The sequence below is a fragment of the Clinocottus analis genome, unplaced genomic scaffold, assembly GCF_023055335.1.
Source record: "Clinocottus analis isolate CAN_PGR_092001 unplaced genomic scaffold, fCliAna1.0.p SCAF_23, whole genome shotgun sequence".
Taxonomy (NCBI): Eukaryota; Metazoa; Chordata; class Actinopteri; order Perciformes; family Cottidae; genus Clinocottus; species Clinocottus analis.
In genome coordinates, this window is record NW_027175965.1 from 2,040,001 (window position 1) to 2,064,156 (window position 24,156).

Genomic DNA, 24,156 nt, shown 5'->3' on the forward strand with positions numbered 1-24,156 from the left:
CTTGTTTGTGTTTCCACAGAGTCTCTAAAATATATTTTGATCAGCTTAAAGTAAATGGTAAACTGCCAAACAACTCAATAGTATAACAGTATAAAAGTAGAACAAATTTGCAATCACAAGGACACACATGCTTACCCCGACACAAACACACACACACACACACACACACACACAAAACACACACGCACACACAAAAACACACACACAGACACACATAGAGCTTTTACCTCATTTCCTTGTGTGTGTCCTCGCCTGTCATGTTCTTTCCCTGCTGCTCAGTCTGAGTGGATGGATGCTGCTGTATAGTCCTTTATCTCAGAAGACAGGTGCTACCTTACACACTCTTCCATCTGTCTCTATGTGTGTGTGTCTGAGTGTGTGAGTGTGTGACATTCCTCCTTCAGCCTCATGTGCAGACCAAATTTTCTTCTCCACCACCCTGTAAACATACACACAAACATTGTGGGTGACCTTTCACTTGTGATGCGGGGATAGGGATTCACTGCAGAGGAGACGTCCCGCTCTACCCCCTGTGCATTTTGGAGTTATATAATAATAATAAGTCAGCAGGCGACCAGATCTGCTACCTTGACTAGACACATTATTCTTTTTTTGTTCAAAATGGAGACCGTTTATCCCACATAGTTCAAAGAGTTTAAGGCCTTTTGAAGAAGAAAGGGAAACCAGAAACTACTTAGAGAGAGCCTATCACCACGTCGGCATTTTTTTGTTTATACATTTGGATCCAGCGCAGCATCAAAATAAGCAAAGTGAAAACAACTCATCAGATAACAGTGTCAGGATATTCTCAGAAAGAGTTAACAATGTTGATGCCGCCGTGAGAGCGGCCTGTGAGGTTGTTAGCAGGCACAGCGGTGCTTTGAGACAAATGTGAGCATCAGCACGCTGACATGCTCACTCGCACAACACTAACATGCTGGTGTTTAGCCGGCGTGGTGTTTACTATGTTCACCATCTTAGTTTAGTGTCGACGCATGCATTTAAAAAAAAAAATAGTACAAAATATGAAGTAGAATTGAGGCTGATGGATGTGTCATTAGGTTTGTAGTAAAAACGTGATCTGACATAAGTGAAATGACCACGACCTCTTTACAGGTTGTGGCAAGTAATGTGTTAAAATCACGTGTCGGCAGAACAGCAAAATAATCCAACTTTAGGTTAGGCAACAAAAGCTCTTCGTGAAGTCCAAGGAAAACGTATAATAACAATAACTAAACAACCATTTGGGTCTCAAACACCGATCTAGTGAGTAAACATCCTGTGCTCAATGTTAATACGACGTCCCTAACTCTCAATATATTTCAGTCCAAGGCAGAGGACCCGCCACCTGACGGTGACCTGGATTCTCTCACACATGCTTGGATGCACACCTGGTATCAGAGCAGCACTCTTTAACTAATACTTGTTCTCTCATTGGCTGATCATGCAAGGATTTGCGACATCCTGCTGGCAAACAACCAAACATGAATAAACCATTCATCTCTTCAGATGATGAATAAACCAAAAAGTTAACTTCTCTTGGTCTTGTTCCAGTTTCAGAGACAACATTTCTAACCCCATCGGCCCCCTCTGCAGGTCGGTGGTGGAGGCGACAGAAGTGGATCTGAACATGCGTGTTGGTCTGCACACTGGACGGGTGCTGTGTGGCGTTCTGGGCCTCAGGAAATGGCAGTATGACGTCTGGTCAAACGATGTCACGCTGGCAAATGTGATGGAGGCTGGAGGGCTGCCTGGGTCAGTGCTGACTCTTACACCCACTGGTGCTGGACTCTGAGCAGTCACAGTGCTGACACACACACACCCACACACACACACACACACACACACACACACACACACACACACACACACACACAGTATCCCAGCAACAGAGCTAGAGACTTATACAAACTCACAATGTATGCATTCAATCACAGTAACATGGATAATGTAGTCTTTTTTTCATGTGTGTACTTGTCAATATGTCACCATGAAGTTTAAACCTGTCTTTATTACTGACACAACAAATATAAAACAAATCTACTGAAAACTAAAATGAGTTGACCACCTGACAGGTATTGTGCATTTAGCCACAGCCTGAAGTACTTTTTAAAATACTGCTTTACAGATGCACATTGCATTTACCAAAAGAAGAAAAAACTGGATACTCGATCTTGTAATTATGAAGCTGTATTATGATATAGCATCTCCATTATAATTTCATAATTACTAGATCTCTATCTAACAGTGATAATATCTGCTGTATCATATAATTATGAGATGGTTTATGAGCTGGAAGAGTTAAACATGGTTATCAAAGATGTAGTAGGGATGGCATAATCATGACAGGAGATAATTATAAGATCTTTTCTAATTATGACAAAAATCGCAAAAATAGCAGCATATTGTAAAGTAGATATATTCAAGCTTAAGCTGAATTTTTTAATGTAATGTAGGAGGACTGTGGATTTTGTCTCCTACTTTGGAACCCCATTAGGAAGGGATCCATCTGCGGACATTTTTTAAGCGTAATTTCTTGTTGTCAACTGATACCACATTATATCTGCCATAAGCTAATTATCATTAGCGAGAAAGAGCACTATGCAATATGTTTTCCAGATACAGTGGCACAGGTTTCTAATAGTCTTTGCACAACGATGAAGTTCATGACAGAGACAGACTTAAGCTGCATCAGGCTTTGGCTACAGATGCAATACATGTTATTAGGATTATTATTCTTTGTTGATTTTGCCCTTTTTATGTGGTTTGTTAATAATATAAAGGGATAAAATAGTTACCTTATCTCATATTCAGTTTTAAAAGGTTATTGGGATTTAATTTTTTTTAAAGGAGGGCAGCTTAAAATAAAACAAGACATGTAGTATTAAATTAATACTTCATTGAAGAAAACCCATGTCTAGTAACTAGCTGATTTGCATTTAAGAAGCAGTGAAATGAGGTCACCTCATTGGCTCACTTTGGTCTTGTTTCAATGGAAGTTTAGGACTCGTTATCAGATTAAATGAGTCATTGGGATGAGAATGTCTTTACTGTGGAGGATTTTCAGTCAGCCGAGGGCCTATTAGGCCGCTGAAAATAATGAGGGTGATAATGATTTGAGGCTTTAGTGTCGGACTTTCCTCACTAACGGGCCTGCGTCCTCTGCTCTGCTTGTGCTCTCAGCAAGGTGCACATCACAAAGACCACCCTGGAGTGCTTGAACGGAGACTACGAGGTGGAGCCGGGCTTCGGCCACGAGAGACATGCCTTCCTTCAGAAACATCACATCGAGACATTTTTTATCGTGCCATCACACAGACGCAAAGTATGACGCTGTCATCTTCTTCTTCTTCTTTTTTGCATCCTTCCCCTTACTCCAGAGGCGACACATCTATCAGTGTTGTAATAGTTAATCCTCTGATGCAGAGAGGGAGAAGGGACCATGTGTTAAGCTGACAAGGATCACTATCTCTCACCACTTACTGTACAAGAGCTGAGTGTGTGTGTCTACGGGTGGCATTTTAAATCTGCAGCTGCAGTATTTTTGTGACCACACACACGCACAAATACACACTTGAAATATCAAGGTTTTGTGACGATGCACACTCACAATTTATTGTAAAAATCCCACACTTTGTTTTTCTATCAATGAGAAAATTCTCCAAAAGCACATTGAAATTTGAGCTCAAATTTGCAGGTAAAGGGTAGAAACATTAGTTTTAAGGTTCAATTTAGTGAAAATCAAGACAGCGTGGTTGTAGGTTTAGTTATTGCCTTGACTTTTTGAAGATTTCTAATTTCTGGTTTCGCACCATAGAAAGAGCAACATTTCCACTTCATTCCTCGTACTTCTGAATTTTAACTCTAGCCTGAATGTAATGCTAAGCTAACATAGCATGGTAAATAAAGGCGGCTGACACATTCAAACACACGTTAAAGTACAATAGACTGTAAAATATATCATCTTTGTCAATATTTTTTTTTCCAACGTTTTCTGACCTTTTTAAAAAAAACTAAAATCATATAGATTTAGATATAGACAATTTTGTATGTTTTTAATGTGTAAAATACTAATCTAAGCAAATTCTATTTGCAAACATGTTCAACATTGGCTTGTGATGCTCAATGCTGAAAACCTGGTGGGCGTGGTTTTACAGGACGTAGCAGTGTGAGCCGTCTCAACCACAATCTATTATATAATGACTCCAGGGTCTCAGCCCATGCTCTGTTTAGGATATTTATATGGTTATACAAATACTCGAAAGGCTGTTTTAGAGAGTGGAAAGCACAGCTTGGTTATAGTTTGGTGCCTTGTATGAAGAACTGTTTATATGTGAGGAGATCATCATCTCTCAATATTTAGAGTTGTTCTTTTTTGTTCCTGTTCATCTCATTATCTTCGTCTTCTCACTTCCAGATCTTTCCCGGTCTTATTCTGTCAGACATCAAACCAGCCAAAAGGATGAAGTTCAAGACGGTGTGCTACCTGCTGGTGCAGCTGATGCACTGTCGGAAGATGTTCAAGGCCGAGATCCCCTTCTCCAACGTCATGTCCTGTGATGATGACGACAAGGTATTTAACAGGCAGAGCCTGTATCTCATAGAAAATCATAACTGTTTTTTAAACATTTGCATGCATGTGTGTACCACTACTGTGCAGGGTATCAATATATCTGGGTTACGTAGTAGGAGAAATCCTTTTAGTGGGTTTGTATGTCCATGTGTGATGAAGGGAAATCCTGCTTGGATTCATAATCTGCTACATGCACACACAAACACAGTAATCTGGATTTCTAGATTTTGCAGAATCATGAATCCTACAATATGCCTGCAATACAACTACTTGTTGAAAAGTAAACCAGTGCAATAGGTATTATGTAAAGTCACATCTTTTCAACTGGCTGAGAGTGTGTGTACATGTGGAACTGATATATATATATATATATATATATATATACATATATATATATATATATATATATATATATACACATATATATATATATATATATATATATATATATATATATACATATATATATCTATATAGATATATATATATCTATATAGATATATATATATATATATATATATATATATATATATATATATATATATATATATATATATATATATAGCGGACGCATTAGCCACATTGTTACATGATTATCAGAGTTGCTAGCTTTGGGACACAGTGTAATTTTTAAATGGATTTATGATAGTAGAAATTATTTGGGTAAAAGGATACTCTCAACATGGTGTAGACAAAATAAACCTGCGCAGCTGTACGATATACAAATGTATAGATATTACTAATGCTGCATTTAATTACAATGCGTTTGTGAATACCGTGAAGTCAGGTTACAAGCCGCTACTACCTTCGATGGGTGCCCCCGCTATTTCCACGCTGTAGCAAGCTAGCACTGCTGCTAGCTCCCAGTTGCTGCTGCTCGCGGGTCCCCGCAGCCCGAGTCGGGCGTCAGGCCGGGGCTGGTCATGCTACCTTCGGTGGTTGTCAGGGAGCTAGCGGGGAACTAGCAGCAGCGCTAACTGGCAACAGCGGGAAGCTAGCGAGGACACCAACCGAAGGTAGTAGCGGCTTGTAACCGACTTTTACGCTATGTATTTTTGTTTGCATTTCGTATTCCCAAAATCATTTGTATCCTTCAACCCCTGTGCAGACTCAGTGCCTCCAAATGCTGCATGTGCATGATATGCATTCTGCAGATTTCATTTTGTTAGTGACTCTAATTTAACCAATGAGATTGAATTGTTTGTTGTGTTTCTAGTACAAATCTGCTTGTTTCAGGATGTGTCAAAATTGTTGTTTTCTTGACACTAGTGCAGCAATCTACTTTATTCTGTCTCGTTTCAAAGATACGGACAATTTCTGAAACAAGGAAAACTGCACCAAGAACATTAACATTTTTATGAGAATCACCTTCCACCTTGAAAGATGAAAATGAGACAAAATGACTTGTCAAGATTGATGAACGGCACGTAAGATCAGAGAAGAGTAATTATGTTACAACCACTGTATCACTTCCAGTACAGCTGGATGATTAAGTGAGCCGTTTTCAATTTCACTCCGTTGTAGCGGACGTACATTTGAAGAGAACTTCACACTCTATTTATGAAACTGCACTGCAGCTGTCAAACGCCTTTAAGTGAGACAGAGAACTGACTGGTAAACGCTCTAATAATAGCTACAGTAACGACTTGAACTATGAATAACTACAGCATACAGTATGTGCCTGGTTTATGACAGATAAGGCACATTTAATAACATGCTGTGGATTTAAAAAGGCTAACAGTTGCATCCCATTTTTTTAGGTGTTTTTTTCATCGAACTAAGGAGTCTCTGTCTGTCTGTCCTTTGAGCTTCTCGCCAACCGTTCATCCGATACACTTCACACTTGCCGTGTGTGTTGCAGAGGAGCCGAGGAAAAGCAGTGTTGAGTTTTAAGTTGTTTGTATGAGCGGTTCTCTGGAAAGCTGCAATACCAGAAGTCAAGCAATCAGCAGAAAGCACGCTGCACTAGTTTTGAAATACTGTAGAAACAAACATCCACAACAAGAAAACCCTCCTCCCATCTCAAATACACAACATTCTCAGTGAGAAGAAAAACTTATGAAAACAAACATAAAATTAAATATAATTTAACAAGCAAGTCATTGTATATATGGGTGATTTAAAAGACCTAAACAAAACACACACATACAGATGAAAACGTGATATTATTGTGAAAAAGATAATCAATGCATTTATACTGCTAGTGTGCCACTTTTTACAGTTTGTTGCACAGATAATTACGATTATTTTCAACTTGGGCCTTCTTTTATTAGTTTATTGCATCTGACAGCTGAGATTCTGCTCAGGAGGCCTCCACATGACTTCCACATGCCAACTCCATCAAACCCAAAAGGCAATTACTGTAAAACGCACAATAACAATCAAACCACTGTGGAATCTGCCTAAATCTTTCCCAATAATTACTGCCTGGAACTTTGTTGTGGCATTAGTATTACAAAAAGTCCATTCTTATATCCTCAGATTGTAAATTAGACCTTTTAAACTGAGAAATGTAATAGAAAATATCCTGTTGTTCATGACTTCATTCTCATTTAGTTACCAGGTTAGTGTGACATCCTAAATTTGCCCATGTAAAAGTAATTGGCTTTACAAGGTGACAAGAAACTAAAATGTGTTTTTCTAAACATAGCTACTTTACTACTAACTTCCTAAATATGACACATGCTATCTAAACATTAGCATTAGACTAGACTCAAATGGTATGGTAAATGCATCATGCTAACTGCACATTGACTTGCTCGCGTTTGAGCATTCACTCAGTCTAAAAACACTTAAGGCTGACTAGATACAGCTTATTGAGAAAAAAAAAACATATGGTCATAAAGAATACAGTCGAAATGCTGTATACCCACATACGTGGGGAAAAGGATCCAGAAATATGGTTATAAACAATCAACAAAGGTGAAAATTGTTGCTTGTTGCACAGGCTTCATTCAGAGACCCCTCAGCTGGACTGAACCCTCATACACACAATGAATTGTGACTGTTTTCTATTCAGGGTTACCAGTCAGAGCTCTGGTCATGCTGGTTGCTTACTCGGAGACATCAACAGAACCATCATTAATGTGATTATTTACCCCTGTGCTTCTGCATTTAAGACTCTGTGTCTGAGCCGTTTGGGCTGCAGTACAGATTTGAGGTCAATTATAACTTCATTTATAGCGAGGACATCCGTATCCGCTTCCAACCAAAGGAAAGTTCTGCATGCGTGATTGTCCTGATAACAGAAATGTATTGCTTTGGAATATCCCAGAATGCAGTTTGTCTGGGATGATACTTTTAAACATCTGTGCAGACTTAAGGAAAGACATCATACAAACACACATTCTAGCCTCCTTGCACTGGCTCCCTGTCCGCTGTACAATCTAATTGAAAATCGTATCAGTTGTTATGGCTGATTAGATCTTCCAATGCTGGTGTGTTAACTACTGAATAACATGATTAAGTCTGAAGTTCCTGTTCCTTTTCCTTTTTTTTCAACTGAACACATCAGATTGACTGAGCCTATAATTATTTTTGTCATTTAAACATATTTTTATATTCTCGCTTTACAGATTGGATTAATTTGGTCTCTTTTATTAGGCTTCATCTTTTTCATCATGTAATTGCAGGCTTACGTTTTATATTTAATACCTGACTGTAGCCAGTAATTAGTCACCCTTAATTTACATATGCTTTTCTTACTGTGAATTGTCAAAATGTCTTTGGTGAAAAAGGCACACATTAAATATACTGTATATATATATATATATATATATATATATATATATATATATATATATATATATATATATATATATATATATATATATATATATATACCATTTGAATCTCAACCCTCCAAAGACAAACTTGATATTTTTTCCAACCCACTTATGGAAAGGAGGTTTTAAAGTTTTCAAACAAACAAGATTAAACAATTTAGTTTTTGGTGTATATATCGTGCTTCCTGGCCTCAGAAGGCCAGCAAGGCTTCAGGCTTTTCATCTTGTTCCCTCTGATGTCTTTAAAGTTATGACAACATCTCACATTGGTAAAACGCTGACCTCGCGATACGTTGGTATCGGTAAGCCTCACGGCGCCAGTCAACTTGAACGCATCGGACAGGCCTCGCCTCTGCAGAGACTTATGGGGTTGCCTTCTCCGTGTCTGACAGCGGCGAGCCCTGCGGACCGCGTCAGAGAAGCTGAGGAGCCGGACGTCCTTCTCAGCCACGGCTGTGCAGAACTCCCCGGGATCACGAGTCAACCGCTACATCGGGCGGCTCATCGAGGCGCGGCAGACCGAGTCCGAGACAACAGACCTCAACTACATCACCCTGTTCTACAGGAGCAGAGACCGGGAGCGCAGGGTGAGGACACGCACTGACCATCTGCATTAGCCGGCAACATGGATTCATGTTTACAAAATGCAACAAATGTGTACTTTCCTCATCACACAGAACGTAACCTGCTTCGTGACTGCACCCCCCCCCCCTCCCTCTCCCTTCTTCTTCTCTCACAAACACCCAACACTGTCTCTAATTTCTAATTTCTCCCCTTTCTCCCTCTCTCCCACGCCTGTTGTCTGTGATGTGTGTGTGTGTGTGTGTGTGTGTGTGTGTGTGTGTGTGTGTATGAAGAATCCACCCACCTTCTCAGGAGGGGGTGCAGATAATGATTTGGGAACGTCTGAGCAGGACACGTGATATCTTTCTCCTGTGTGTGCGTGGGAAGAGCCATAAAGGAGACACAGAAGAGGGATGGGTTTGTGTGTGTGTGTGTGTGTGTGTGTGCATGCGTGCAGTCGTGCGTGCGTCCGTGCGTGCGCGTGTGCGTGTGTGTGTGTGTGTGCGTGTGAGAGAGAGAATGTCTTTGTCTCTGTGTAATCTAGACGTTCAAACTGGTAGCAGACAAATTAAATTCCTACGCAGTAAGAACACATTTTTTAACAGATTTTAGAAGTCTCTCTCCCCCTTCAGGAAGAAATGCCACCAGTGGAAACAAATTAAAACTCAAATTAGTGTTTATTTGCTCCCACGCAACTATGATGAAGACATCTTTTATAAACTCATATTTCAGGACATGTTCGTTGTCCCGTTAATATGGATAATTTCATATCCAGCCGATTAATGTCGCTTCATTAAAAGCAATTTGCTGCGTTAAAAGCTTCAATCTCCTGCACAAAGGAAGAATACCTTCTGTGGTGAGATCTGAACTTGCACAAGATAAAAACAATACCCCTAATGTCATGTTCGATCCAGCGCAACACGTGCGTGGACCTGCTGGCTATGTCCTTTCTCATGTTCCCTGCACACCAGCCCCGGGAAGGTCATTCTTCAGTCAATTGTTTGGTCTGTTGCCACGACTCAATTGAGGGATTAATAGCAGTGGAATCTAAGACCATTTTACACAATCATTGTTGCCGTTAACTTTTATGCAAATGTATTCCAAAGACTCCTCGTAACGCAAACGCCCCGCAAATGCCCTGGAGAGCACGACCTCGACGTCTGAAAGAAATGGTCTTCCACCATATCACACCGTGGAAAAGGATATTATTTGCTCCTGCTTTTACCAAGACATGAATACACATCTGACAGGATGGATGTGGTGAATGCTTCTCATGTTGACATTTCCTCTCTTCTTTGTCCTTCAGTACCACGAGGTGAACGACGACCATTTCATCAGTGCGGTGGTTCTCTCTCTGATCCTCGCCGCTCTGTTTGGCCTTATCTATTTGCTAATGATCCCACAGTACGTACACACACACACACACACACACACACACACACACACACGCGCGCACACACACATAGTTTCTCAATTGCTGTGGGGTGTAATTGGATGGATCTCGCTGGGGTGTCGTGAGACAGTAAAACAAGGAAGGTGTTTTCACTGCAGTCAGTGGAAATGTGGGAAAGCCCTTCTCACTCTGGTCTCTCCTCTCCTCTCTCAGGGGGATGCTGGTGCTATTGCTACTGCTGCTCTGTGTGTGTTTCCACGTGGCCTGTGTCATGTACCTGCATCTCTCCAGTGTTCAGGTAAGACTCCCAGACCAGTCTTTGATGACACGAAACAGATGCTCTGAATGGTTTAAGCTGCGCTATGGGAGAGAAAATGAACGAAGGCATCAGTCAGAGCGTCGATAGTAGTTTACTCACATCTGAATGAGTGTTGTAGCTCCCACCAGGAAAATAACATCACACTGGGGCTGCTACTAAAGTTCCTTTAGATTATCAATGAATGTGTCGACGACAGATTACAAGGCCTCTTATTATAGTAGCTAGAATTAGTGAATGTTTTTACATTTTTATGCTTTATGAATGACTTCAACAATTCATTTTCCGAAGAGTCTCCTCTTGGACTAATACATTAAGTGACTAATAGTCTCTGCACGACACGAAACAAAGCATTTAAACTCTTTCAGACACAAACTGTCTGTTCAGAATCACAAAGACTTCCTGTAACTATTCTAAACTCAAAAGTCCACGGTTCAGAGCAATTCAAAACGCAGTAAGTACCTTTGAGTCCAGATTACACAAAATTACATATATTACTAAATGTGTTACATTATTCATATATATATATATATAATCTGTAAATGAGTATGTATTATTGTACATAACATATCCAGCAGTATGTAAAGCAGTATTAAAACAGTAACATGTGTTCATCCTTCACCAGCTGCGATTAAAGGATGTCCACATTAATGCTTTAATAATTATAATTGTCTAAAAGACTTTATTATGAAATAACGATCATGCACAATGAGTACTTTCACTTCTGATGAACTTCATGACTAAATGCTGGACTTTTACTTAGAACAGAGTATTTCTACGTTGTGGTGTTGCTACTGTATGCTTGTCAGGTTGGAGCGACTGGGACGTCTTCTGTGTGCTTTGACTTCACGTTCATACTCTCCATATGACACGGTGGCATCATGCTACATTGAACTGTCATAATATCCTTTAAGCGTCTCCGCTAATGGGCCCGCACATAATGAGCCACACCACAAAATGCACTCATTTTCATTTCCACTCCTGGCTAATGGTGTGTCCAAAATGCTATTGAGGCAGATAAACAGTGCTTCATTTCCTCTTTCCTCTGGTTTTAGTGCCAACCGGGCTGCCTCACCATCCAGATCCGAACAGTGCTGTGTGTCTTCCTTGTTCTGCTCACCTACTCGGTCACCCAGGCCTGTGTGGTAAGATTGTACTTTTTATATGTACAGTATATTATAATTAGTTGAATTCAAGATTTCTTGTAAAAAAACAACATCATTCAAAATCAATTCAAAGCGCTCTACAGCGACAAGACAATACAAAAGGTTAAAACTAATTAGAATATAGTGTGAAAGTTCATTACTGACCTCAATTCAAATTAGATTGAACTTTTTCTGTGGCTTTCAACCGCACCTCACAGGCTTCATGAGTTGGTGTCGTCAGTTGCCTTTATGTGCCCTCAGTAATATGATGTCAAACGTAAGTCTCTGAGAAAGACCACAGGATGCAGTTGAAAGGTCCAGAAAATGTAACCGTGGATCTTAGGTCATGTCTTTTGCGTCAGACTGAGAATATATCAGTGTGCATGTCAACCCGTTACAAAGCATTCATTAATTGCTTATAAATGATTAACACAGAGGTTGAAAACATCAATACAGGCCTGTATGAAAATAATGGTAATAAAACAATTAAGTGCACAACGTAGAACCAAGCTTTTGAGGAACAGTTGAAACAGTGCCATCATTTCCTTCAAGTCTCTGCAGTACATGAGTTGGCAGAGTCACAGCCGAGCAGATGTTGCTGTCTCAGAGTTTCAGAAGAATAAAACAAGCAGTGCTGAAGTGTAAAATAACCATTTAAATATTTCAAACGCAAATTGGTTGGTGTCAGCGTCTGCAGCAAAACTCGGTCAGGCTCAGATGTGTGTGTCTGTGTGGATGTGTGACTACTGTAGATGTAAAATTACATAAAGCAAAAGGATGTCAAGAAGAAATGGCCCCACAGCCTTTTTATAATTTCCATTATCGGTTAATCCAATCATTGCATGTTTTTTCTTTGGTGTATAAAAAATGACAAAGATGAACCAGATGAACCTGAAGAGACGCCTGGAACAGCTTGTTTTGTGAAAGAAAGGGTCAAAACCCCAAAGAAATGCACGTGGGGCTGCAGCTGTGTGAGCCTCCAGTCATATGATGCAGAACACCGTAATGATAGTGTCGACTTGATATCAGTTGATTATTATGACTCATGCATTAATGTAAAATCAGGGTTTTTGTGTTGTAGTTGGTTGAGGTCGAGCTTATTTCTCAAAAAGTAATGATTATTTCCACTATCGCTTAATCTGCTGATCATCATCCTGGACACATTAAATCCACCTCTCCACCATGTCACACCACATCATACATAGTGTGCGGCTGTTTAAAGTTGTTTCTCCTTTGTAACCCGCTCCCTTGTCATCCCGTCGCGCAGGTGGGTTGTGTTCCTTGGGGGCGAGTCGGGTCCAACGCCAGCCTCTCGGTGGAGGACTTCCCTGCAGACAGCAACAGCACAACAGCGGACAGAGCGTGCACCAACATGGCGTACTCCCTGCTGTCCTGCGTGGCCGGCACCCTCACTCTTGTCCCCTACCTTCGAGTCTCCTCGGTCCTCAAGATCCTCCTGCTCCTCCTCCTCTCGGTCACATACACCGTCGTCATGGAGACCAGCGGCTATCGCCAAGCCGTGGGGTACGACTGAGCTGCACGTGACGTGTAGTTCGATGTGGAAAAGATGTGGTTTTGTGGTCCAATGTTGTTCATGTAGTGTATTTATGTTTGTAATTTGCCCATCAAGGAATTGAAAGAAGCAAACGGCCCATTTTGTTTCTCTGTGTGTGTCTTTTAGAGGAGGGTTCCTCCACTCACGGGGTTATGATCCCGTGTTGGCTGCCGTGCTGTTTTCTGGAGCCCTCGCACTGCATTCAAGACAGCTGGACCTGAAGCTGCGGCTCGACTATCTCTGGGCAACTCAGGTGCGTTTGTGTGAACACGTGGCACACCTGTTACTGCTTCATATGTGCACATCTCGTTGTTCTCACTGCAAAACATCTTCTTATCCAGTGTGTCTGTAAATGTGTGGATAGGTAATATTCAGAGGATGGCAGTAGCTCAGGTTGTAGGGCAGGTTTGTGTAAATAAGTGCAGAGTTGTTGATTTTCAGCTCTTTCTGGCAACAGCTTACAGCTCGAGTGTCATTATTTTTTATTCTCTTGGTTGAAGACACAGACAAAAATGTCGACCAAGAAAATTAAACCTTCGAAATTCACCAAAACAAAAGGTGCAGACAGGGCAATAACCATGTTGTTTTGTGATGGAGACGGTTGGACCTTCGTCACTGTACTGTCAGCTTTTCAAAACAAAGGTTTTTGAGATTCAATGTTTAATGTGTGTGTGTTTGCATGCACAGTCTGTGGATCATGTCAGTGAGGATGTTTCTATTTTAAGAACGACAGTGAGCGTTTGCCTTGTTAGCGAATCAGTATCTCCCTCTAGTGATAAGGATAAGCAATTGCATCTACATTCTGATCTGTGCGACAGTAACGGTCCCGTGCATGTGGACACTATAGCATCAGCTTCATTTTGGATCGAAATTCTTGTCACTCTGTCAGGACTCACCTCTCCCTCTCCACTGTGTGTGTGTGTGTGTGTGTGTTGTGTGAATTGCGGATCCAGGCGGAGGAGGACAGATGTGACATGGAGAAGGTGAAGCTGGACAACAAGCGGATCCTGTTCAACCTCCTGCCAGCTCATGTGGCCCAGCACTTCCTCATGTCAAACCCCAGGAACATGGTGAGCATCCACAGACATGTCCAGGCTCGTCCGACAGCATCACACTAGAGACAATTAAGGGTCCTGGAACCATGCAGAGACTTTCCAGTGTTAAGTGTCCACACCCAGGTTAAAGCTGGGGCCACAATTGAAGAAATATTCTTTTTAAATTAGATCAGTGACTTGAGGGATGTCCTGTTGCGAGCAGTTTCATAACTGTTATGCACAAGAAGAACAACCAAGATAAGGTAAAAGTCTAAAAACTTTTATTACGACTCATGTCATGAACCATTGTGAGATCCCGCTTGTTTCAGCATTAACGTGCCAATATTTCAATTTGAAACAAAGCTAAGCTCACTGTCATGCACTAAATCCGACCAGAAGACAGATGAATATTATACAGAGCCAAATAAAGTTACTCAGTCCTGCTGGATGATATAATACATCTCCTGCTCCCTAGATGAAATAATATTTAAAGCAAATTCAATAACACATTTCTTCAGAGCTGGATTTGGGGAAATTACCCTCTTTGTGAAAAGAGATGGAACAAGTGTTTCTCCCCAAGCTTCTGTCGGCAGCTGCAGCTAAAAATGTAGTTCTCCTGGATCTCAGTGATGATAAAGTTCTGCAAACAGTAATGACATGCACAAGTAAATCCGCTGCTGACATGGCTGTTACAGGGACAACCCATACAGATCATTATTTTTAATTAGTCCCACCTTTTCAGTCTCATTACCGCAGGTTTTGCACATGCTGCCTTAAACTGAATACAGAGTCCTCTTAACCCATAAATTCCCACTTGGCTCATAGGAGATTTAAAACCATCTAATGAGCTTTAGGGTTCAGGTCTTTTCGGTAACGATGCAGAGACATAAGTAGATATTTTTGCTTATTAAAAACTGGAGCAGCTTATAGGCTTCATGTTTGGACTTCCCATATCCCAGAGAAGGTGTCGAGGTCGTAACGCGGGAACGAGCCCAGCTGTTGGGGCCCGCAGTACTGCTGCAGCTGACCATGTGTCGTGGTGTTGAAGTGGAAGTGTGAGCTGACAGCCCTGCGTGTCTGTGTCCATTGATTGATGAACATCCCCTCCACTGATCTCTGTTCCTTCCTCGGCCCCTTCCTCCCTTTCTCAGGAAGTGATGAAAACATACATCCTTTCGGGAAATGCACAGCTATCAACAGAACAAGTTTGGTTCGTAAACACTAAACTGTGTCCTTAACCAGTAAATGTGTGCCAAATAAAAAAGATAATTCCTTTCAGGAGACATTTTTCAAATGAATATTCAAGGCAATAAAGTGGAGGCAAACTCACATTATAATGTTAAAAGTTAATATATGCAGGGTTTATTTCTCTTTCTCCTAAGAAGGTTATGATCATTTGAAGGAAGACTGTTTAATTGTAATACTTTATATATTTTGTGTAAACAGAAGAGAACTATTAGGACACAGCTTTGATGTTGCAAGCCAGAATTTATCCTGTTTAGCATATTCAAAACAACACGTGGAGAAATATTTGCATAATAAGCTCAAGAACTGCAAAAAAATACTGAGTCTCTGATATGGGTCACGCTCCAAAAATACAGGATCATACGTTTCCCAAAATGATAAAACCCGTATGTTTGTTATTCTTCTGTTAAATCTAAAGACTACAATCCCATACTAAAATAACCCTGATGACATCACCAGGACATCATCCAAAGTTATTTTCTCACAACTGACTGGGACCCCTACAGAGCCACAGATTATATTAACGAGTCCTATGAGTCCCTTATTATAAAAAAAAAATACATAAAAGAGCAATACTTTGTGCATCGAATGACATGCTCCTTCATGGCAATGGACATGGCCATCGTAGTTTATTTTGAAAACATGCAGAACTGCTGCTTCCACCTTGAGCAGACGTTACTCAGCCTGCGCTGGAACATGGTTCCATGTAAACACTGACGAGCTGAGAGGAATAAACTACAATGGGCACAATCATCATTATGAAAGAATATAATACGCAGTTGCAGCACTATCATTTATTTTTTAACAGCTCTTTGAAAGAAAGTGGAGCGCTTTCGCACAGAGGCTTAAGCCATGAAGGCCACACAAACAGTATTGGTTAGTAAGTTAAATTCAATTGTTGATGTTGGTCTCGTTGTGGGATTTGCTTAAAAAATTATAAGGAATAAAAAAGTAACAGCGGTCTGATCCTTCAACAATCAGTGGGCTGTGCATCAGTTGTTGCTGGGATCATCTGAGGCGAACACTAGTAAACACTGGGGGCAGGAAGTCAGGAAGTATGTTCCCGGCACATTGGTGACCCCTCGAAGCTACAGTGTATAGAAAGGCTTCCTTTCTTTCCTCTGGGCTAAAGTTCACCCGTACACTGTATTCACAACACAGCACAGTGGGACTCTTCTGCCAGGAATTCAAAGTTTCACCACTTGAACACAATGATTTAATAATAGTTGTGTAGCATTGGGAACAACTTGGCCACATGCAAACATACTGGTTTTATTTGCACTTAACGTCCACAACCTCAGTCAGTATGTGACCTGCAATCCAAAAGGTTGTCTTTGGTTGCTTTATGTGCTTGTTTTGTATTTGCAAATGACTTTGCAGTTTTGCTGTTAGAAACAACACAACAATGAAGCACTCTTGAGCCTCAAATCATGTCAATTGTGCCACAGTTGGGTCTTGGGTGCACAATGTATGGCTAACTAGTACAAGTCTTGTTTTCATAACAAGAGACTATCTTACGAGGGAACACACCAATGACTCCTTCCCCGCTTCCTACCCCCCTACTCGGACCCCTCACTTGGACAACACCCGCCTTCAAACTGGACCTTCATTTTAATCCCAATTGGACTTGAGCGCCTTTACGGTTTTCCAACCACGCAAAAGGCTCTACGATACGCCACAATTCCCCCATTCATACACACATATTCAAGCATTGTTCAAACACAAGGTGCCACCTGCCCATCAGAATCTAATCTAATGCTCATACACACTCACTCACACACCAATGGCTCAGCATCTCGCGGAGGGTCTTTCACATGCAGACAGGAGGAGCTACAGATCGATCTGCTGGTCTTTCAATTGCACTACCAAGTTCTGTGACGGCTTCTTGCACGATTGTGGTGACGAAATCAGTCCACAGACAGACTGACAGACGACAGACAGAAATAAATATAAACTGGTGGTAAAGTACTCAAAACGGCTTCTGTCTTACTTCCTGCTACAGTGGTCTCTAGGCCCACATTTGATACAAACACACAGACTCACAAGTTCAAAAAAAACAATAACACGTCGCTCTCCCGCCTGGTAATTTAACGAATGGAAGCTATATTAAGGTATTAAAAGGCCTAAAGGGAAATTCCAATGGGAAAGAAAGACAAGGCATAATGTTCTGGTCCATCTACTTTCCATTAGTGAAAGTAAATGAAATGTCATTTGGAGGTGTTTAGCAGGAGTCAATATGTGCAATAAGGAGTATAGGTACTCACATAATAATAATATCCTTTCATAAACAGTTTCCCTGTTATGCTGGATAATGCACAGAACACAGTGTTATTTGTTTTTAAGTGGACTATTTTCTCCATGGAAAGTATATTTCAAAGGTCTGTAGATGAACAGAGGAACTCTTCATCTCAGATATTTCAGAACTTGACAACAAAATGCTTTGTGATTCCCACAGTAGTGCAGTCCGGCTTGGTCAGATCAGTTTTGACTTAATGTCTCTGCCCTCCAGGACCTGTACTACCAGTCCTATGCTCAGGTTGGAGTGCTGTTCGCCTCCATCGCCAACTTCAACGACTTCTACATTGAGCTGGACGGGAACAACATGGGCGTCGAGTGCCTCAGGCTGCTCAATGAGATCATCGCTGACTTTGATGAGGCGAGTCAATGTCTTTGTTGCATCGTAAATATGCTGTTTTCATATGTTTTCCTGCAGTTGTCATGTCAGCTTGCTCTGTCTTTAGATAATTTGGAGGGTGCAATATGACCTCCACGATGTCCTTTTCAAAGACGAGGCTTTCAAAGTTTGTAAGAGCAGTAATGCTTTGCTCCAGTCTTTATCTCCTTTTTTTCTTTTTCACCCTTCCAGCTGATGGACAAAGAATGCTACAGGGATATTGAGAAAATTAAGACTATTGGGAGTACATACATGGCTGCAGTAGGGCTGGTTCCTACAACTGCCTCCAAGGTACACATGCAGCAGCTGTGTTTGATCCTGTGTGTGTGTGTGTGTGTGTGTGTGTGTGTGTGTGTGTGTGTGTAGGTGTGTGTGTGTGTGTGTGTGTGCAGAGTATTAGCGCGCTTTGAAATTGTTCAGAATGGACATGACATTTTTGAGAGGCCTAATATTTGCAGGTAGCTATTTTCTGGGCGTTGATATTTAGAAGGCTGTCACGTTTCACTCAACAAATCCTCCGCCAGGGATTAACGGCCTCTGTGGCTCAGCATATTCTGCATTCATAAAGTTTCTTTAAATCCTGCAAAGCTAACAAACAAAAGAGCCCTTTTTGCAACTCCTGCAAAACTTCCCTCAAACTTATCAGTCGGTCACAAAGGTGGGGAAATACCCTGGTGTGTGCGTTTGTGGTGGTCGTAGCTGATGAAATCACATCAGGAAAACAGAACTGAAGGATAAAATAACTCCCTAACTTTGATGAAAGAATTCTTCTTTGTGCATTAATCTGTGTTTTCCTGATATTTGTGTTTTTTTCTGATTAACAGGTCAAGAAGTCCATCACCTCACATTTATGCACAGTGTCAGATTTTGCCATTGATATGTTTGACGTCCTGGATGCCATCAACTACCAGTCTTACAACGACTTTGTCCTGAGAGTAGGCGAGTGAAAGACCCACTCCTGCAGACACACACATGCAGACACACACACACACACACACACACAGGTCTATGTAAAGATTGTCGTCGGAGCTTCTGACCTGTTGCACTGGACACCACTGACGCTCAGTGCCGGTACGTTTGGGAGGAAATGCATCACCGGGAGAGTGTTCCCTCCAGGAAGCTCGTCACAGCGAGGCCTGAAGTCCTGGGTTCCATTGTGTTGGGTATCCTGTGGGGAGCCTGCAGCAGGAGCCCTTGTTTAATCCCATCGTAGCCTGGTGTACACAGTGCCATCCGGTCTGCAGACTGTGGGACTCCATGTGCAGAAACCGCATGTGTTTGTGTTCTTGGCTGAACCCCAGTTGCAGAAACGCAACTTTTGATAATCTACGTAAACATTGGACTTCCAGTAAGTGGAACAAAAAAAAAAAAAAGTTTGGCCTAGTTTCACTTTGTCCACATGTGCCATGCTGCTGTCCGACTTCCTAAACGTGTAGAGCTGCAGCTGTAAAGATGAAGCAACGCCATGACATGTTGTGAAAGGGATGTCATCCTGTTCTGTTTTTAAGGACAAAATAACCTAAAAAATGTATTTGGGATGATTAGATGAGGGTACTGTGATCTCACTTAGGGAGCTTGGAGAAGTCATTGTTTCAAAACTTGTTTAAGTCGTTGTATCCGTACTTTGTCTCAAATGTCAAGTCATTTTAACTTGGAGACCTTTCTCAGAGTAAATGTTATTGTGAACTTGTGCGTTCATTTAGTTAAACTCTGGGTGTGTTTGTGTTAATGTGTCCAGGTATCAATGTTGGACCAGTGGTGGCAGGAGTGATTGGAGCCAGAAGACCTCAGTATGACATCTGGGGAAACACAGTGAACGTAGCCAGTAGGATGGACAGCACTGGAGTTCAAGGGAAGATACAGGTACAGTACAGCAGTCCACTGCATGCTTCTTTAAATTTGATAGAGATTAGAATCTGTTTCTGTTGACGTACTCAAAAGGACAGCATAAACACATCCAAACAGAGGGATTCCTGTGTATGTACAAATATGATATATTGGACAGAGCCATGCTTGCTGTTTCCAGTCTTTCTGCGAAGCTAACGTCTCATGAATGTAGCTTTATATTTATCCTACTCTCAGAAATACAATGTATAGTGTCGGCCATATGGCAATTTCTTTTGTTCATTATTTGAAATGACATCAAAGCAGCTTACATGAGTCTCCTAATGTGAAGAACTGACATCTGTGAAACATCATGAGAAACCTCGTCCCTCCATGTTTCTTCTTCAGGTGACAGAAGATGTCCATCGTCTCATGGCGGACTACTACGACTTTGTCTGCCGAGGCCAGGTCAGCGTAAAGGGCAAAGGTCAGATGCTGACATACTTCCTGGAAGGGCGCAGGCAAGGCAGCAGGCTGCCTCAGATCCAGCACCAGCCCAGCAGCACCGAGCGCCGGTCCAGCGCGTTGGCCCAGGGCACCGTGTGCACCCGGCTGAGCCCCGCCCCCACCGTGACCACCTACGCTAAAAGCAGGAACCCAAGCCCGAGCGCGGCCAAACCGACCACCTCCACCAGCAGGTACCTGCCCAGTGTCCCCATAGCAACGGTGTGACGGATGCTATCTCCATGGTGATTGTGGAAAACAAGAAATCGAGAGTGGAGGTGGGGAAATAGCATGGATGACAACGAGACAGCAGGAGCAGAAAGTTTATTACAAAAAGGAGAAAGTAGAGCCAACCTCCACTCTTCTTCTACTGTCTTTGGAAAGCAGCTGATCATCCGATGGGAGACCTGGACTCTGGCCTGGGGGGGCGCTCAATCGGCCTATCCCTCCACATCGGAGCCCCGCTTGTTGTTTCACACCGCAGGGTGTCATGAACAGGAGGCAGGAGGCTTTAGCCACGTTGCTCTGTAGCCAATCAAATGCCGAGGCGACTCCCAAAACTGTTTCCTCCACTACAAATAACTAAATCAGCATAAATATTTTTTAAAATAGCACAATTCATAGTGTAGCACGCAACAACCACATCCATAAATTCCTTTAACAACTTTAGCTGACCCTTTTCTCTCAGTATAAAACCAAATCAGTGCTGTTGCCTTAGCGACCACTCCTCACATTGAGTTTCTTGCCATCGTTTTTGTTGCCTTTTAGATTCTTTATTGATTTATTGGACACCGATTCAGATGAATTACCTTACAGGGGCATTGTTGTCCCAGAGATATATGTTTTTACAGTGGATGAAGCCAAATGTATAATTGTAACTGGCAGTTAACGGTATAAACTTGCCAAAATATGACAGGGCATTGCCTTCAATCACTACCTGGACGTTGATGCCCCTTTACTTTAACCCTCAAACGGCACATGAGGTATCTCTTGAATCTCTGAGCCGAGCCGCTCAGTGTCTTTAAGTGCATGATGCCACTGCTGCATTTCAGTCTTGTTTGCTGTCTGTTTCCCTGTGATGCTTGACTTCCAGATTCTTCCTCGTCAAAGTGTAGCAATAAAGCGGTTCGTCTTCTATCTCAGCCCCCTGCATGTAACCAGCTGGACCCTATTTTGACCTGATAGTGTATGTAGCCAATAGAGTGTGCATAGCCACACCAGTCTGTATCTCCGTGGAGTTGAAGCATGACTTAGAAAAACTTATTTTCTGTAATCGTGCGAGTGTGATTCCTTCCTCGTAGAAATTCTGCGTGCTTGTTTATTGAGAAATATTTTCTATTGTTAAGATATTCGGTTCTACTTTTTTTTATAAACTAAAAGCTGCTTTGGTTGGGAGAAAAAACTTCTGTTTATGAGGAGACACCCTAAACCTCCGAGTCTCACTCAATCTTACAAAAATGATTTTTTATTTCATGGTATAGCATGCTACTCACAGTACGGCTTACCACAGCCATTAACGCTCCTCTAATCTGTTTTTAGCATGCACTGCCTGCAAGCCTGTGGCTCTTACATGCATGCTTTGATGAAACGTTGATACAGGCCGAGCAGCGAACACACAGTGACTCTTTTTTAATGTAGTCCTCATGCATGCGCTAACGGTAGCGGTCCTCTTGAATGTAAGGTGCTTTTTTGACCCGTGTCTTCTTCATGAGCTTGGCGTGTGAATCTTTGAGGATTTTTTCAGGACGGTTTGACATCAGGCCGGGGGTCCCTCCTCCTCCCCGCTCCTGCTGTAGTCAACAGGTAGCAGGTTTTCAAATGTGCCAACCTATTTTCATAAACATATCAAACACTTTTTGATGTTGAGCTGTAGCACAACTGAATGTGTGGCTACGGTTATTGTGGATTTCTTTTTGTTGAATGCCTGTATTTTTACTGTTTGAGCTGTTTAACAGTTTTGTAACTCAATGATCAAATGATGGCAAATGTGGAGAGATTTATTTGGACACCATAACTGACTGAAATAATGTAGTTGTACTTATATCATATTAGAATATAATGGATTTAAAGTCTCTATAGTAGCTTGGATGCTTACTTTGAGTTTCTAAGAGATTAAAAATAAGGATTTTTATACACTTGCTTTAAACAGTTTATGGAAAGTTGATGGAAAGTAGTTATGTACAATATTTTTTCCTGTAAATTGGATATTTTCATACTGTATGATACGGGTTTCAATTGTTATATGTAGGTACTACTTGCTATTATTGTACATTGTAGTATTTTTCAGAGATATATTATAAAAGATCCGATATTTGTCAAGTTCTTTTGTTGAAGATGTATTTATTGAGTTTTATGTGAATGTACATTTTGTTAAAGATGATATTTTATACTAAGTGTTTGCACTGCAATGATATGGACGTATCATGATTACAAAAATAAAGCCAGCGGGGACGTGTCTCCTGGAGTAAAAAGAGCTCTTCCCGTGCTCTTTTTCATCAACTCACTTTTTCATCAACACACATATTGTACAGCGGCTGCTCTCTATACACACATACACACACACACACACACACACGTACAGTGCATTTGGAGAGGCCGTCAAACTCAGTTGTAAGGTTGTGTAACAGTAAGGTTGCGTAACAGTTGAAAAACAGAGTGGTGATGTTCGAGGTTTGGATCAACATCGAGGTCAATGTCAGCCTGTTATTCACAAGAAGCCTCATGCTGATGTTATGAACACATCTGCTACCAGAAAAACATGACCGCTGTGAGAGTGTGTGTGTGTGTGTGTGTGTGTGTGTGCATAGAGAGCAGGTACTGCACGATATGTGTCGATACGACCACGAGTGTGACAACCTCCCATTTCTGATATTCAGAAGTTTGTGTTGTGTTGTAAGAATGTTGTTTTGTTGAGTTCAACGTCAGACAGGTGTTGAGGAAAAAAACACACATGTAGTCTCCTTTAATGGGGTACATGTGAAGGTGTAAGTAATGCATATTTTGTAATATGAATATATCTTCATTTCATCATTTAGTTATAATACCCTGATAAATTAAACAATTGCATTACATTTGTTTGCTACAGTATAAAGTGGAAGCTAAGTGCCACGCAACATTAAAACAACTATTCATGCAGAAATGCAAATTATGAAAACACATTTTTAGTCGAGACAAATTTCCAATATGTAGTCGACAAAATATGATACATTTGTTAAATAAATAATAATAACAATAACATCATGAATCCAAGAGAAAGGGAAAGTAATAGTCTGAAATCCTAAAATCGGTTATAAAACAGAACAAAGGACATTTGCTTGCCTGATAAACAACATATTATGCACATTTCTCACAGATTTCGCATATGGAGTCATTTTCATGTTACTACTGGAAATTAAGGTTTTAAAAGTCAACGCAAAGCCACACTGGTTTGTAAAGCGTTAGTGTTTAAGACTCCCCGTTTCAGCACTTAAGGATGTTTTTATTAAAGTAAGCCAGCTGGCCCCTTTCACAGCAAATAGTTCGACGGTCAATACTTTCTCAGAAA

At 41.2% G+C, this 24,156-nt stretch overlaps 1 protein-coding gene across 2 annotated transcripts in view; it reads left to right on the plus strand.

The window, feature by feature from the left end:
• LOC137793675 (adenylate cyclase type 1-like) overlaps positions 1-21,029 on the plus strand; it is a 36,276-nt gene extending 15,247 nt beyond the window's left edge. Inside the window, exons 6-20 of one of the 2 annotated variants that reach the window (XM_068589967.1) lie at positions 1,597-1,755; positions 3,184-3,325; positions 4,418-4,573; positions 8,751-8,945; positions 10,229-10,326; positions 10,529-10,613; positions 11,687-11,776; positions 13,044-13,300; positions 13,458-13,584; positions 14,285-14,401; positions 18,120-18,266; positions 18,477-18,575; positions 19,109-19,223; positions 20,023-20,147; positions 20,517-21,029. In XM_068589967.1, coding sequence (XP_068446068.1) covers positions 1,597-1,755; positions 3,184-3,325; positions 4,418-4,573; positions 8,751-8,945; positions 10,229-10,326; positions 10,529-10,613; positions 11,687-11,776; positions 13,044-13,300; positions 13,458-13,584; positions 14,285-14,401; positions 18,120-18,266; positions 18,477-18,575; positions 19,109-19,223; positions 20,023-20,147; positions 20,517-20,840 — 2,236 coding nt within the window. In that variant the 3' untranslated portion in view covers positions 20,841-21,029. Of the gene's footprint in view, positions 1-1,596; positions 1,756-3,183; positions 3,326-4,417; positions 4,574-8,750; positions 8,946-9,215; positions 10,056-10,228; positions 10,327-10,528; positions 10,614-11,686; positions 11,777-13,043; positions 13,301-13,457; positions 13,585-14,284; positions 14,402-18,119; positions 18,267-18,476; positions 18,576-19,108; positions 19,224-20,022; positions 20,148-20,516 lie in introns of those variants that run through there. The other variant, XM_068589968.1, reaches the window with a different exon arrangement.
• The last annotated feature ends 3,127 nt before the right edge of the window (positions 21,030-24,156 follow it).